The 15812-nt window shown below is 44.6% G+C and overlaps 1 protein-coding gene across 5 annotated transcripts in view; it reads right to left on the minus strand.

Annotated features, from left to right (window-relative positions):
- LOC129838286 (synaptotagmin-1-like) overlaps nt 1-15812 on the minus strand; it is a 242104-nt gene that overhangs the window by 16788 nt on the left and 209504 nt on the right. For 4 of the 5 annotated variants that reach the window (XM_055905154.1, XM_055905155.1, XM_055905152.1 and 1 more), the window contains 4 exons: nt 15612-15737; nt 8163-8330; nt 6251-6418; nt 3998-4115 (listed from right to left, as the gene is read on the minus strand). In XM_055905154.1, coding sequence (XP_055761129.1) covers nt 3998-4115; nt 6251-6418; nt 8163-8330; nt 15612-15737 — 580 coding nt within the window. The remainder of the gene's footprint in view (nt 1-3997; nt 4116-6250; nt 6419-8162; nt 8331-15611; nt 15738-15812) is intronic. The other variant, XM_055905153.1, reaches the window with a different exon arrangement.

Raw genomic sequence — 15812 nt, forward strand, 5'->3', positions numbered from 1 at the left:
CAGAAAGCTACTAGTAAACATGCACGTTGGCTGCTTACTCGAGTGTGCTGTGTGTTGGCTTGCGGGGGCTGTGTACGAGATGTTGAACGTCAACACAAGCAGGTTAAATATAGCTCAGCTGTCATCTTAGTTTCCCTCCCATCGTTCTGGATGGGCCATGGAGGAGGGGCACGCAGGGCCCCACTGTCATCTCTGTTTTACACACTTGGATTTGACATGAATCATTCGCACGCAACTAAGCTACGGCACACACACACCACAGAGCACGGAAAAACCCACACATGCCGCACGCACGTGCACACACACACACACACACACACACACACACACACACACACACACACACACACACACACACACACACACACACACACACACACACACACACACACACACACACACACACACACACACACACACACACACACACTTCCAAACTTCTGCATTTCCCTAATCACCGCCAAATTGGTTTTCCATTCATTCATCATTATACTAGCACCTGGCGTCATTGCTTTCCACACCTTGGCAGTGTAAATGACTGGAGTGGGGCTGCGAACCTGGAGCTCCTTTAAACAGCCGGGCAGTATGCATGAGAATCAAAACAAATAATATGGTCTCCAGACGAGAGGCTTGAGAGAGAGAGGGAGAGAGGTGGCACAGTGCAAACAGTACATCCATTATCTTAACAAGCATGTACTCATCCTCCAGTAACATCCAATGTGCTTCTGTACGTAACACATTGATACTATTCTATAGCACTATATTATTTAACACAGCTGATTTGATTGGTACTTGATAGTGCCTCCGGGCTTTACAAACTTCACTGTATGTAGGTTGTCAGCATTAGTGCTGAGTTCTCTTATATTCTCTACACACCTTTTATGTGAGGGGACATGGTCTATGTGCCTCCAAGCATACATACACCCATAGAAATAGGCTGTTATCACATTGCTGCACACAGCCAGTGAAGAGCCCTGCGGCCTTAAGAAGTGACAACTATTTTAATTCCACGGGTACTGAAGCTCTCTCCTGTGGTGAGTCATACCAGTGAGAGTTGTTCCATTGTCACAATATACACTGTACTTAAATATAGGGACTCACCTTGAGTCTATAATACAGGTTACCTGTACATCTTCAGCAAAGATTATGAGAAAGACACACGTATCTTGCCTGCGATGCATTGTATGGTATATACTGTATTATAAGAGTCCCTCCAGGGATATAGTTCTGTTACGATAAAGAAGGAGGTTGTTGACAAAAAATAAACCTTCCACTGTGATTCAGGAGTGGCTCAGCTGAGAACTTCTATCAATGATTAGACTAGGTGCTCTTTTAAAACGGTTTGAAACAAGTTTTGCTGAACAGCATGATACAGCAACTCTGGCTGTTATGGTTATTTGGGGCAATCAGAAGAAATATGAATAATTATACATATTTTAATGAAAATAGCATTGTCTCGTTTGCTGAGCAGTAATTAGGCTCGATAAACAGGACAGCAGCGGAGAAAAGGACCAATCCCAGACCATCCATTACTCGTCCTCCTCCTCTAGTTCTGGCTGTGTCACGACGTGAGATAGTTACTAATTATTGTTATTATATACACGCGTGTTATTGCATCTATCTGCCAGGCTTTGACGTCTTTTCTCCTGGCAAAAAGACACTTCTGGAGAAGTTGACTCTTCAAACAATGGGCTAACTGAGATATACTACTCTGCGATATCTTGTTAGAAAAACTAAATTGGAACAACATTTTGTCAGGTACAGGTGTCCAAAACAATGTTTTCTATCCTAAAGCGTGTACGGGAATTATGCTTGCTTGGTATTTGTTTATTTGGTTAGTTAAACCCAGAGGCGGAGAGAGAGCGAGAGATACCAGAGTATTGGCTCCTTTCAAAAGGAACGACAACACTCTCTTTCAAAACTTGAACAAAACAAGCACAAGCCATTCTTCAATTCAATTTTCTGATAACATTTAAAAAAGGTAAAATTGCTGTCAATGTGTTCAGCTTCAATACCTTGTTCATTGTTTGGTTGACATCAAAAACATGAGCGTCGAAATAAGCTGCGTGAGTGAAACAAGACGCCTGTTATCTAGCCTACTGTTTGGGACTTCAATGGGGAACATGAAAGTCAAACAATATCTCCTATAATTCTCATTCCAGTAAAAACCCAGGCGAGAGTGTTTTGTACTGATGGCCTGCTAGGCTGTGAGGCACGGGGAGGGAGAACGGACTAGTGCTGGTAACTGCAGCCTGGAGAGTGTTATGGTGAGGAGGAAGGACAGGGAGGAAGAGGAGGATAGGGGATTAGAAATGGTCCAAGGAATGGATAGGAGAGTGCCAGGGAGAGGGGAGGGGTGGACCCAGCTGTTGAAGGGGGGATTTGGGGGCTGGGGGCTCTTTGTGGGGGTGGAGTGATGAATGGTTCAGGTGGGCTCTTATTTCTAGCTTCTGAATGTCCCATATCTCCAGGACCATACAGGAAAAACACACAGCTGGCTCTGCTTGCTAGAAGGGGCCCGCGCCAACATAGCCCTCCTTCCCAGAGGAAAGAACAGAGATTTAGAAAATTAGATTTCTTTGCTTATCTCTGAGCGGAGCATCAACAAAAACTTTCTCCTGTCCACTTTCTCCTGTCCAACTTTCCATGTAGAACAGTATTGGTGGTGTGATGGTGTGATGTTCCCGTGGGGAGCATCATGGGAGAGTGTCTGGTATCCATTATGGTGTTCTCTGGCTCGCAGGGAGACTTCTTCCCCCTGCTCACTGATGGATGGGAAGCTGCTCAACACTAGATGGATTACTCAGTACACACACTCTCTGCAGTGCACACACATGTGTGCCATGTGTTGTGTGTGTGTGTTTATGTGTGTGTGTGTGTGTGTGTGTGTGTGTGTGTGTGTGTGTGTGTGTGTGTGTGTGTGTGTGTGTGTGTGTGTGTGTGTGTGTGTGTGTGTGTGTGTGTGTGTGTGTGTGTGCGCGCGTGCATGTGTGGTCACTATCGCAAATGGAACATTCTGTTACCATGGCGTCAGGCTCGCTTTTCAGAGTTGGTCAATTCATTAGAAATGTGTTCTATCTATGAGCCTCTACAGGTGCATTAGTGATCCATGGCCGCAATGGCCAGGTGACTTTCCAAAGCTCTCCTACAGTGTAGTCCCTATAGGCTCTCCCACCAACATAAAGCAGGGTGTTCATAAGTGCCCACTGCGATCATTATTGTCCATGTGTATTTTCTCCCACGCAACAGCAGGTCTGCACAGTGGAGCCCAGTAACCACCACCCACACCCCTGATCCCTGGAGTACCTGGGTCTAACCACGTGTTCTGTTGGCATCACATTGGCATTGTTCTGGAGGACAAAATGCAGTTTCTATTGCTGTCCACATTTTGTAGGTAGAGTTTAGATATACATTAGTCACTTCAGATGCTATCTGTTATCTCCTGCCGATATAATGGTGGGCAATGATTGCTAGGGGACTGTTGTTGTTTGAGAGAAATAGCTGCAGGAAAATAGGAGACACTGAAGTGATTGCTGCCGAAGATGCGTTTTCTTAGACAAAAGATGAGCCTGTCGTGTGGAAAGCCAGCGGGGAGTGAAAGCGGCGCACAATCAGAGCTCAAAGTCTCCAACAGACACCAATTTCCCAAAGTCCAACCTGACAAAACAATGGGCCCCACAATAACTCACCAAGCCTTCAGCAAAACCCCTAGAACAGCACAGAGAGGGGAGAGGGCAAAACAATGGTTTCTAATACATACTGTAACACCCTGAGAGCGTTCATTACCAGAGAGAGAGAGTGGCTTTGACTGAGGGTTTCAAAATGACAGCCCCTCCTCTTGAGTGGACATGACACAAGTAAGAGCAGGTCTGGGGGTAAAATGCCTCTTAGGCCTCCTGGCTGTCAATCGTCTTGCCTGGCCATCCTTGTTGTGGCCCTCAGGCATCTGTTGTGGCCCTCAGGCATCTGTTGTGGCCCTCAGCTCTGCTCTGCTCACCTGACAAGCCTCCCACGTCCATCTTCTTCAGGTTCTTGGCCTCCAGGATGACCACGGTCAGCTTGCCGGCGGTGGGCACGTATCGCAGGGAGAAGCAGATATCACCCAGCTTCTCTTGCTGTGAGAGGAGAGAGAGAGGAGTCATGACCACAGTTAGGAATAAGGAGGAAGTTGTCTGCTGAAGTGACACATGGTTTGGGAGTGTAGTCTTGTCTGTCTAAAAGCGTAAATGCTTTCACATGGATTCTGTTTTCCCATTTGGGTTTTCTTGGATCTTTGTAGGGCGCGGTCTGAATTTGGCCCTTGGGTGAATTTACTTCGCCCCCCAAGTTTTCTGAGCAATTTTGTTTTAGGGGGGGACATAAAATAATGTAACAAAAAAACAGGAATTCAGCTCCAAGAGTTTTTAATTTAGTAAATCTGTCCCCAAGTATTCCCACACATAATAGAGATACATATGTTATCATATCCCAATGTAATAAAGGTTAGAAATTCTTCTGTTTTAGTCAAATATCATATCTGTTTGGGCTTCTTGTGGTCAATTTGACAAATTATTTGTAAATATGTTTCCGAGAGACAGAACGTCATCAATCGTTCCCTTGTGTCATACACATCAACATCGAAATAAACAATCGTAGTCACAGAGTGAACAGACTCAAAATGGGATTCATATTTCTGGCATTACGCATGTTAACAAGTGGAATAGACTGATGCTCAATAAGTGTCCCAGGTCCAACTCGAATTACACATGATCGGAAACAGCCATTATGAATAGACCTCATAAATCAAGGGCCAAGGAGGACGGAAGATTCATTTTTGTTTTATATACCAAGGCCTTTCATCAAATTACAATCAAGACCGATTCCCTAGTACTAAATATATGTGATGAGAATATAATACGGTTGCCAGATGTGAGTTGTATATGGGGCAGGTTTATTCTCAGCCTGGGTTGCCATTACTCAGTCAGTGCATCTAGCTGTGCCTGGCCTGTACACTCAGCCCAGAGCCGACGGGACTAAATAGACTCTCACTTTAATGACTGAGGCTCCAGCTTCATCAACATAAATACACACCCCTCCCGGGGAGACGTGGGCAGAGAGACTGAGAGGAAAAAACACAGATATAAATCATGCTTGTCTGAAGCCATCATGGTGTAATATATTCCAGAAATATCTGGGAAAGGCCAGCGCTGCCTTTTGAGCTGCTAGACCCTCTCCTGCCGAGAGCGCTTCATGTTTGACCCGCCAGGTTGAGGAGGATGTTTTCGCTATGTAAACACTGTTACACAACCGACGAGGAAGAGTCTAACATTTTGTAGCTAATAAAATGCATGGTCCGTTTTTCCCTCAGTCAATACGGGTGTGTTATTTCAAAGCCCGTTCGCAGGTAAATCCAATTGTCACCGCATCACTTTTCTTCTCGACAACAGACGCCGTCGTAAGTAACCTTTGTTTCTAGAAGAACGCACGGTGGAAACAAACAAATTATGAAACCCCCTGATATGTTGATCATGTGTCGCTTAAAAAAGATTGGATTCCTCCTGAATTGATCTGGAATCCATCTGTTATTCTGGCAGTGTTTGACTTCATTTTAAAATTATGTGAACAAAATGCCGCCTTGTTATCTTTACCACAGACCTACTGTATATGTAGTGGATAATCAACAAGGGGCTATGCATTCTGTGGAAAATAATGAACGACGTGGAACTCACCTTCCACGGAGTTGTATTATTTTCCAGAGAACAAATGATTATCAAAGTTGATTATCCCTTTTATACCATGGCTATAATTTAACACATTTGCCGCTACAAATGTGTTCATTTGCAGGTAGAAATGTGTTCAACATCCACTGTTTACTAGTGTGACACACTGCTATCCTTAAAGTCTTTGCATAATGATCCCATTTCAACATTTGCATAATCATATAGTGTTTAAGATGGTGCTCACGATGGTGAAAGTGGCCATTTCAAATCAAATCAAAACGTTTCAAGGTCCTTCAGCGAAAGCCCACTCAAGTGAGCGACTACCACTTTAAGGGCGTTAAGACAGTGTCTCAAGCCTTGCGTGAAATGGTCAGGTGCAGCTTGTCTGGTTCTGGAACTCTCTGGCACCACAGGTGTTACCTTGGTGACAACACTCCATGCAGACTGGTAGTCAACTGTCGTAACTTTGGGGAAGAAAATATTAGGAGTTTCTGATGTGTAAACTTGGAGTTAATACATTATATATGCTGTATATGTATTATATTATTTACCTCCTCCTTCTCGGCGCTCACAAGATCCCGCCACTCCTCTGTCACGTGACTAAAGTCAATCTTGTTCATGGGCAGCTTCACGTCTCCGATGGCGTCGTGCTTGGAGAAACGGTCAAAGTCGTACACCGTCATCATCAGCGTCTTGCCTCCCAGCTCGACGTAGGGCACCTGGGGAGAACCATGTAACCACTGAGAGTCCGAACATGAAACCTATCTAAGTGTCTTCTGGTGGAACTTACTGATCTCAAACTAAGGATGAAATTGAAGTAGTCTATTGTTGACACCTGTAGTAGCATAGTGGTGATAGTGGTGCTTTACAAAATGGCCACCAGATTGGCACGCTGCATCAAAGCTACTCCCAGACACTGGTATTACTTGTCAAGGAATAGAGAGGAGTCGTCGTGAGTCCTGTCTGTGACGGACAGGCGGCAGGCAGTCTTATCTGCCAAAGATGGAAGGAAGGGGTGCTGGTGGAGGGGATGTGAAGAGGAGATGAGGGTGGTGTCTGGGATTTGATTCTTGATTGCCTCCAATTGAGCTGTTTTCCAGACAAAGCTCATTATACACGGGGACTTGTTACAACACAGTGACAAACTGTCTGATTGGCTAGAAAAGAGATAAGACTTCCGAAGTTTGTCCTTGACACTATCACCACCACGACCAAAGAACACTCCTAGCTCCTTCATTTCAATAATGGAGCCACTTGTGATTACAAGTAGGCGCCGGTGGGATAAATAAAGCTTCACAGATCTACCATGTTTTCTGAATACCAAAATAAATATGCTACTGGTATTTAACCAATTTGGCAACCACATATGCTACGTATTTCTCGCTGCAGACAAATACCTGTGCTCTTTTTACTGCTGGGTGAATACAACAACTCTTCCTCCACAGATGAGATACTGTAGCTATAATCACATCTTCGAAACTGAGAAAGTTTTGCTCAAATTTTGGCCAAATCAAAACAAGAAAGAGAGAGAGAATAAGAAGAGATGGAAGTTTGCATCTGCCTGTGTGAATCCTGATCAGACAGAGGCTGTGTGGACCAGGAGGTAGACTGTCAGCAGCTTGTTACTGGGCCAGCTGTGTGGATCAGGAGGCAGTCTGTCAGCAGCTTATTACTGGGCCAGTTGTGTGGACCAGGAGGCAGTCTGTCAGCAGCTTGTTACTGGGCCAGTTGTGTGGACCAGGAGGCTGTCTGTCAGCAGCTTGTTACTGGGGCAGTTGTGTGGACCAGGAGGCAGTCTGTCAGCAGCTTATTACTGGGCCAGTTGTGTGGACCAGGAGGCAGTCTGTCAGCAGCTTGTTACTGGGCCAGTTGTGTGGACCAGGAGGCAGTCTATCAGCAGCTTGTTACTGGGGCAGTTGTGTGGACCAGGAGGCAGTCTGTCAGCAGCTTGTTACTGGGGCAGTTGTGTGGACCAGGAGGCAGTCTGTCAGCAGCTTGTTACTGGGGCAGTTGTGTGGACCAGGTGGCAGTCTGTCAGCAGCTTGTTACTGGACCAGTTGTGTGGACCAGGAGGCAGTCTGTCAGCAGCTTATTACTGGGCCAGCAGTGAGAACCAGGAGGCAGTCTGTCAGCAGCTTATTACTGGGCCAGCTGCTCCATGTCTACACAGCTTACCCGAGCGAACACACCACAGCATGCAAATGACTGTCATAGAAGGAACGAACAAACACAACCTGCTTAAACTACTGTGTGGTTTGTGTATTGTGTATTTGTCCTATTCCTTGAGAAATGTCTATTGTTGCTATTATGGATAACAACGTTTACTACTGCTACTACTACTACTACAACTAATACTACTACAACAACAGCAACTATTACTACTACTACTACTGCACAAGCCAAGGTTTGAGAGTTGCATGGGTGAAGTATTGTCTAGTCTACTCTTATACCTTGAATAAGTACCTTGAATTGGAACTGCTCGTTGAAGGTGGGGTTTAGGGTCTTCCGGTGGACCTTGGTCTCAAACTTCTTCTTCTTGTCAGGTAGCAGGTAGACCTTGACATAGGGGTCCGAGGTGCCGCCCATGTCCATGGCTGGAAGGTCCGCTGCTTGTATGATCCCTACTATGAGCTGTGGAGAGGAAGGGTGGAGGGGAGACAACAGAGACTGGTCAGCACTACAGTCCCACCCACAGCAATACCAGAGCCTTTGATATGACTGTCATCCCACCACCATTCTAACAGAGCACCAAGCTGTGGTTCAATTGGAATAAACCCCGGTCTCATCACTGGTGCAAAACGCTAGGATGGAGAGATGCTACATGTCATGGGTTCAAAACGATCACCAGCAGAATTGAAGTCAAGAGCCTCTATAGTTTAGATTTAATTATGAGAAAGAGGCCCGTCGGTAATCTCCTACAAAGGGATCCATACCTACATCCAGACCTTCTCATCTGTAGCTCTTTACATTTTAAATCATGGAGGCAGGCCATAGGTGATACTAAAAGTAATGCTCCTGTGAAAGCCACGGTGGTTTAAGCCAAAGCAGTATTAAAGCGGTGAGCAGTCGAGGTCAGAACCTGTCAGAGCTCTGCAGTGATTGGCCTGTTCTCCACCACATCAGACTGATAATTGATAACCATGCTGGGGGGCAGGGGAGGCTGATTGACCTGCCAGTCTATGCTGCTTCCTCCAAGGCCTATTGGGGCCTCCTAGTCAGTCAATCAACTTCCTGTCAGGCATCAACCGGCAATCTGGAGGGGGACCAGGGCACTCAGCCATGGAGCTCTCCAGCAGTTGTCAGAGCCAGCCAGCATGGATTATTGGAGCGTGAGAAATAAGGCCACCCTATGCCATCAAAACGCATGGATCGGCGTAGCAACGGATGCTGGATTGCTTCATATTTTGTGACTCGTGTTTTCGCAGTTCAGATCAGAGTGCTAAAGCAAGGCTCAGGGGAGATGGTGATGGGGCTCCAGCTGTAGGAATGGCTCCTGGGTGGCACAGTGGTCTAAGGCACTGCATCTCAGTGCTAGAGGTGTCACTACAGACCCTGGTTTGATTCCAAGCTGAATCACAACCGGCCGGGATAGGGTGGTGCACAATTGTCCCTGTGTCATCTGGGATAGGCTGTCATTGTAAATAAGAATGTGTTATTTAACTGACTTGCCTAGTTAAATACATATTTTTTAAATGATGGGAGGATGATGATGGGAGTGGAGGTGACTGTGTGATGATACGATACAGAGGCCAAAGCAAATTCTCCACACACAGCCCACTGTCCGCGCACAGCACAAGTACACTGCACAGGAACGCAACATGGAAGGAACATAGATGGAACCCCCTCCATCAATGGGGGTGATATTGTGCCAAAATGCACCCATGTTAATGCATAACATTCTCACAACATTGTTGTAACACAAAATAAATTATACTCGTGTTATATACACTGAGCAGAGGTTGGAACCGGTTCAGGGAACAGAACCAAAATCTGGAAAATAATTACATTTTTCGAGGAACAGAACCAGAACTGAGAACAAAAGTGATCTATACTGTTCCGGAACAGAACCATTATTTTAAAAGCATGGTAACTGGTTAATAGCATTATTTTACATTCCAGGCATTTTTTCCAGTCCAACAAAAAATGGACTACAATGCTTTCCACAGTTGTGTCAAGTTGGCTGGTAGTGGCTCTCTACCTCGAACAGCTTGTTCCATCTCATCCCACAGATGCTCAAGTGGATTGTGATCTGGTGATTGGGCAGGCCACTGCAGTCAGCTGAATTCACTGTCATGTCCGTGGATCCATTCCTATACAATCCTAGCCTTATGGCATGGGGCATTATCCTGCAGAAAAAAATCTATTTGCAGATGGATGCACCTGATTGGCAATGATGTTCAGATATCCTGCGGCATTCAAATGTTGCTCCACTTTTATCAAGCGGCCCAATGTGTGCCATGAATACACACCCCACACTATCACACCACCACCACCATCCTGCAATGTTAACACGTGGCATCATGGATGTATGTACCCATACCCTAATCCTCCTATCTGCGTGAAACAGCAGGAACCAGGATTCATCAGACCAGGCAATGATTTTCCAATTCTCCAGTGTCCTGTGTTTTCATTCCTTAGCCCACTGCAACCGCAGAAAAGACGTCCGCTGACATACCCCATTCATGTCAAGGTAAGACGAGTTGCGTATACTTTTATGGGTCTTTAGGCACCACTGTTGTACTGGACTGTCAGTTGACTAACTGTAGCCCTTCTGTTGCTCTGCACAATTCCTGTCAGCCTCCTTTCTCCTCTTTCATCAATGACCCGTTTTTGACCACTGGCCTGCCGTTGGCTGGATGCCCATTGGGTGGTGGACCATTATTGATATACACGGGAAACTGTTGAGCGTGAAACACCCAGCAGCGTTGCAGTTCTTGACACACTCAAACCAGTGCACCTGGCGCCTACTGCTATACCCCGTTCAAAGGAACTTAAATATTTTGTCTTGCCAATTCACCCTCAGAATGGCACACATACACAATCAATGTCGCAATAGTCTCAAGGCTTAAAAATCCTTCTTTAACCTGTCTCCTCCTCCATTTATACTGATTGAGCTGAATTTAGCTGGTAACATCAATAAGGGATCATATCTTTCAGCTGGATACACCTGGTCAGTCTATGTCATGGAAAGAGCAGGTGTTCCTAATATGTTGTACACTCAGTGTAGTTTGAACATAAAGCTAAAGCAACCAAAAGGGAATGACTAAGATACTGTACATGTATGTTCTTCAAAATGTATTAAATATATTTTGTTCTCTCACCCATCTACACACAATACCCCATAATGACAAAGTGAAAACATGTTTTTAGAAAAGTTAGCAAATGAATGAAAATTAAACACAGAATTATGTAATGTGCATAAGTATTCACACCCCTGAGTGAATACATGCTAGAATCACCTTTGTCAGTGTTCATAGCTGTGAGTCACTATAGGTACGTCTCTAAGAGCTTTGCACACCTGGATTGTAAAAATCTTCAAGCTCTGTCAAGTTAGTTGTTGATCATTGCTAGACAGCCATTTTCAAGTCTTGCCATAGATTTTCAAGCCAATTTAAGTCAAAACTGTAACTGGACCACTCAGAAACAATCAATGTCATCTTGGTAAGCAACTCCAGTGTACATTTGGTCTTGTGTTTGAGGTTATTGTCCTGCTGAAAGAGGAAGTTGCCTCCCAGTGTCTGTTGGAAAGCAGACGGAACCAGGCATTCCCTCTAGGATTTTGCCTGTGCTTAGCTCTATTCCGTTTCTTTTCATCTTAAAAAACTCCTTAATCCTAGACAATGACAAGCATACCCATAACATGATGCAGCCATCACCATGGTTGAATATATGAGGAGTGGCACTCAGTGATGTGTTGGATTTGCCCCAAACATAGCACTTTGTACTCAGGACATAATTTTTTTTTGTTTTGGAATATTTTTTATTCTGTACAGGCTTCTTTCTTTTCACTCTGTCATTTAGGTTAAACAATGTTGTTGATCTATCCTCAGTTTTCTCCTATTACAGCCATTAAACTCTGTTTCTGGGGTGTGAATACTTTCTAAAGGCACTGTATGTACAATTATCCTACCTGCCACTTACCAAAGACCTCACTGTGATGATATTGTAGCTTTCAAAAAAATATCTGCAGAGCTCAAAATGTTAACCAGCAGACATCTCTATGCAAGTGTGTCGATTAATCCTGACATGCTGTCCATTAGATTTCCCTACAGTTGTCCAGAGAGAAGCAGTGTCAGGTGTCCTGCTACTCAGTGTCACACTGCATTTACTGTGAACCTCCACTCACCTGGACTCATCTCCATCATCTCTAAGAGGATGATGGGACTGGAGGTCTGTGACGAAGACTGTTTGCTTACTAGGTTTTAACTATTACAAAACTCAAATCAGATATTCTGCTGTGAAACCACCTCCATTGTTTAATACAACACGTACAGGACAAATGTTCACAGTCAAGAGTTAAACAGTCATATTCAGACTAGCTGAATATTTCATCATATTTGAATATTCTCAGAGGGACCAGTTGAGTCAAGTGTACAAGGGGGCCAACAGCTACACTGAAGTGGATTATTAAAGGGTACTTCTAAACTGGATTATTAAAACGTACTATTAAACTGGATTATTAAAGGGTACTAGTAAACTGGACAGTGGTATAAAGTACTTAAGTAAAATTACTTTAAAGTACTACTTAAGGAGTTTTTTTGAGGTAACTGTACTTTACTTTAATATCTATATTTTTGACAACTTTTACTTCACTACATTCCTAAAGAATAATAATAATGTACTTTTTACTCCATACATTTTCCCTGACACCCAAAAGTACTCGTTACATTTTGAATGCTTAGCAGGACAGGAAAATGGTCCAATTCACACACTTATCAAGAGAACATCCCTGGTCACCCTACTGCCTCTGATCTGGCAGACTCACTAAACACAAATGCTTCATTTGTAAATTATGTCTGAGTGTTGGAGTTTGCCTTTGACTATCCATAATTAAAAGAAACAAGAAATTGTGCTGTTTAGATTGCCTAATAGAAGTAATTTGAAATGATTTATACTTTTACTTTTGACACTTAAGTATATGTTTGCAATTACATTTACTTTTGATACTTAAGTATATTTAAAACCAAATACTTTTGGACTTTTACTCAAGTAGTATTTTACTGGGTGACTTTCACTTTTACTTGAGTCATTTTCTATTAATGTATCTTTAGTTTTACTCAAGTATGACAATTAGGTACCTTTTCCACCACTGAAACTTGATTATTAAAGGGTACTACTAAACTGGTTTATTAAAAGGTACTACTAAACTGGTTTATTTAAAGGGTACTATTCCAATCTGTGTTTGTGTTATATGATCCTCACGATACTCACGACACTGAACATCTGATCTGGCTTCTTTCACATTCCCCAGGTCTGTAAACCTGTATGTGTTTAACGGAGGGGCAGCGTCCTGTCACAGAGAAGGGCCTGCCGGGTCGTAACCCATCCCTGTGTGTGTGTGATATTGGCCGCTGACGGGAGGCTGGAGAACGGTGTGCACCTGCAATTGTGACTAAGCCCCGGGCAGCACGTCCTGAAAGGAGTTGTTCCGATACTCCCTCCCTACGTCCCTCCCTACGGCTCCACATAGCCACACAAACACTGCACACTTCAAAGGAGAAGGCGAAAGCCCCAAGGGGATGTGAAAGGAGCTGTCATATTCCTCCTGTCTTCTCTTGCTTTTTGCAGGAACCTCTGAGAACGTATTCTCTTTCAGAGGTCAATGGTAGAAGTACATTTGGAGAGACAGAGAAAGGTAATGGGGAAAAGCTCTGGTTTTAATAATTCCTACAGAATATAATGGAGACGGTAAACTCTCTGTTATGAATCCAGAGGGTCTCCTTTCGACCCATTAAAAGGGACATTAATATGATGTTGAAAGAGGGAAATAGCATATTATGTCTCCCTTTCTGGCTCCTTTGTGGATCATTTGTGGTGGAGCTGCTTTATACGGCCACTGTACTCTGGGTACCGAATCTTTTACTAACCTGTGCTCTCATTAAACCCCCAAAACCCCATTCTAATAGAGGCCTGGGCCAGTAGCCATCACTGGTGCTTAACTAACAGAAACAGGTGGAGACATTTGACCACATAGGTCTTTCTCTTTCCTCCATTCGGAGAGAGGCCCTGCTCTACTGAGCTGAGAAGGGCAGATTACCTTTAAACAAAATGAGAGCCCTCCTGTCCCCCCTGCTCCTCCACCCCCTCCTCCTCCAACCCTCCTCCTCCACCCTCCTCCTCCTCCCACCTCAAAGTCCTCAGCAGAGGACAAGAGAACAACTAGTGGAACAATCACCTGTGCCAGCCACTCTTCCTCAGACTAGGGCAGTCTTTTCACTGTGATTGCATCTACTCTGTGGACCTGAACTGAAGACACAGGAGCTGAGTGGGTAGGGGGCTCTGTGGCTCTCTCCTGTGGCTGCTGCTGAACTGAAAGTGGGTCAGACTGACAATAGTCCCTGGTTCCCTGGCTTGTCTCTCAGCCTCAGAGCTGGGTACTGTCAGTGAGCGCCGGGCCCAATGCTCCAGGTTTCTGTCACACACACAGTGACAACTGCCATCCATTCATTATGGATCCATTATGGAATTACGGTGCTTATTATTAATGGACCACTGTAATCAGTCTCACAGAACAGAACAGGCTGGTATTGTTTTACACTGCATGACAGCTCAGTAAACTACTGGGAATGTAGATATTTTATATATTGCATCCAATATAGCTAAGTAATGTGACTAGTATTCAGTTAGTGCATTAGTCTTAAATGGTAATAAGGCTCTTTATCAGAATAAATTTGACTGATAGTATGATAATGACCATGACTATTATGGCCATTACAACTGAGTGCGTGAGGGATTTTTGTGATTATTAATCCTCATGATTAGCATCATTACTGTCTGTTACCATCACTACATTCGCTAAAGCATTTTCATTTAAGGACAAACAGAGTCCTTGAGGGTCTTTCAGGGGAAAGTTGTGATGCATGTGGAGAATCTCTAATGTTCCGAAAGTGTGGATAATATAATATGGCGGGTCAGCGAACACTTTCACCCAAAGTGACAAAGCAATCCACAGAGAACTGTCAACATACTATCCATTCAGCTCATGTGGGAATTGAACCCACAACCCTGGTGTTGCTAGCACCATGCTCTAACCCAGTGAGCCATTGAAAACTCCCGGCCACGTGGATGAGACAGAATGACAGATTAGTGTGAGTGGCTAATCTCAGGCTGTCCATCGGCTCTGTTAACGACAGGGAGTTAGCAGGGCCCCAGTGAAGGACAGCAGAGCTTCCTCTCCACACTGCCTTCCACCCTCCTCTATGATCTGTCACACAGCATCTGGAAGTCGCTCTGCTTTTTAAAACCCAGACGGAGGGGAAAATACAGCAGATGGATTCCAGAGGGGACTGTGTTCCCGTCAAGGCCAAAAGAAGGCACTTTTACAAACAAAAAAAACAGTATACCCAGAAATACCGTAATCCCAAGATGGGATTGTTTGCAAGAGGAGGAGTGATTCATTCACAAACCAACCCAACCACCGTGATCCTCTGGTGAGGTGTAGTTGATAAGCTCCGGTTAACATGCTGCAGTTATAGGCATTAATTATAAACAGTGGTTATACAACAATGAACAGTAGGAGTATGTTCTGCATTACCTGGGTAGGCAACATTTTCTCAGTGTTTTTTAAAATGGATTGATGAGTCGATGGACCAACCACAGAGGAAGATGGGGGTGACCATACTTACGAAGGAGAGACGTTTCGGATAACAACGACAACGACAGAGAGAGTGGATATCAGAGGCGGACCCTTACCGTATTCTCGGTGAAATTGTAATCCAGGCTGAACTGTAATTTGCCCAGTTTCTCTTCCTCCTTGGGTTCGGGGTCTTTCTCCGTATCGGTCAGGCCTGTCTCAGCGTCATCCTCATCCTTCAAGGCCTGAAGGAGACACCCACCAACAGTCAGTGCCCTCCGTGTGCCAGCCCCTTAGACGGCTGTTGCCCTGCCCCGCCC

Source organism: Salvelinus fontinalis, chromosome 39, assembly GCF_029448725.1.
Source record: "Salvelinus fontinalis isolate EN_2023a chromosome 39, ASM2944872v1, whole genome shotgun sequence".
In the NCBI taxonomy this organism is placed as follows: domain Eukaryota; kingdom Metazoa; phylum Chordata; class Actinopteri; order Salmoniformes; family Salmonidae; genus Salvelinus; species Salvelinus fontinalis.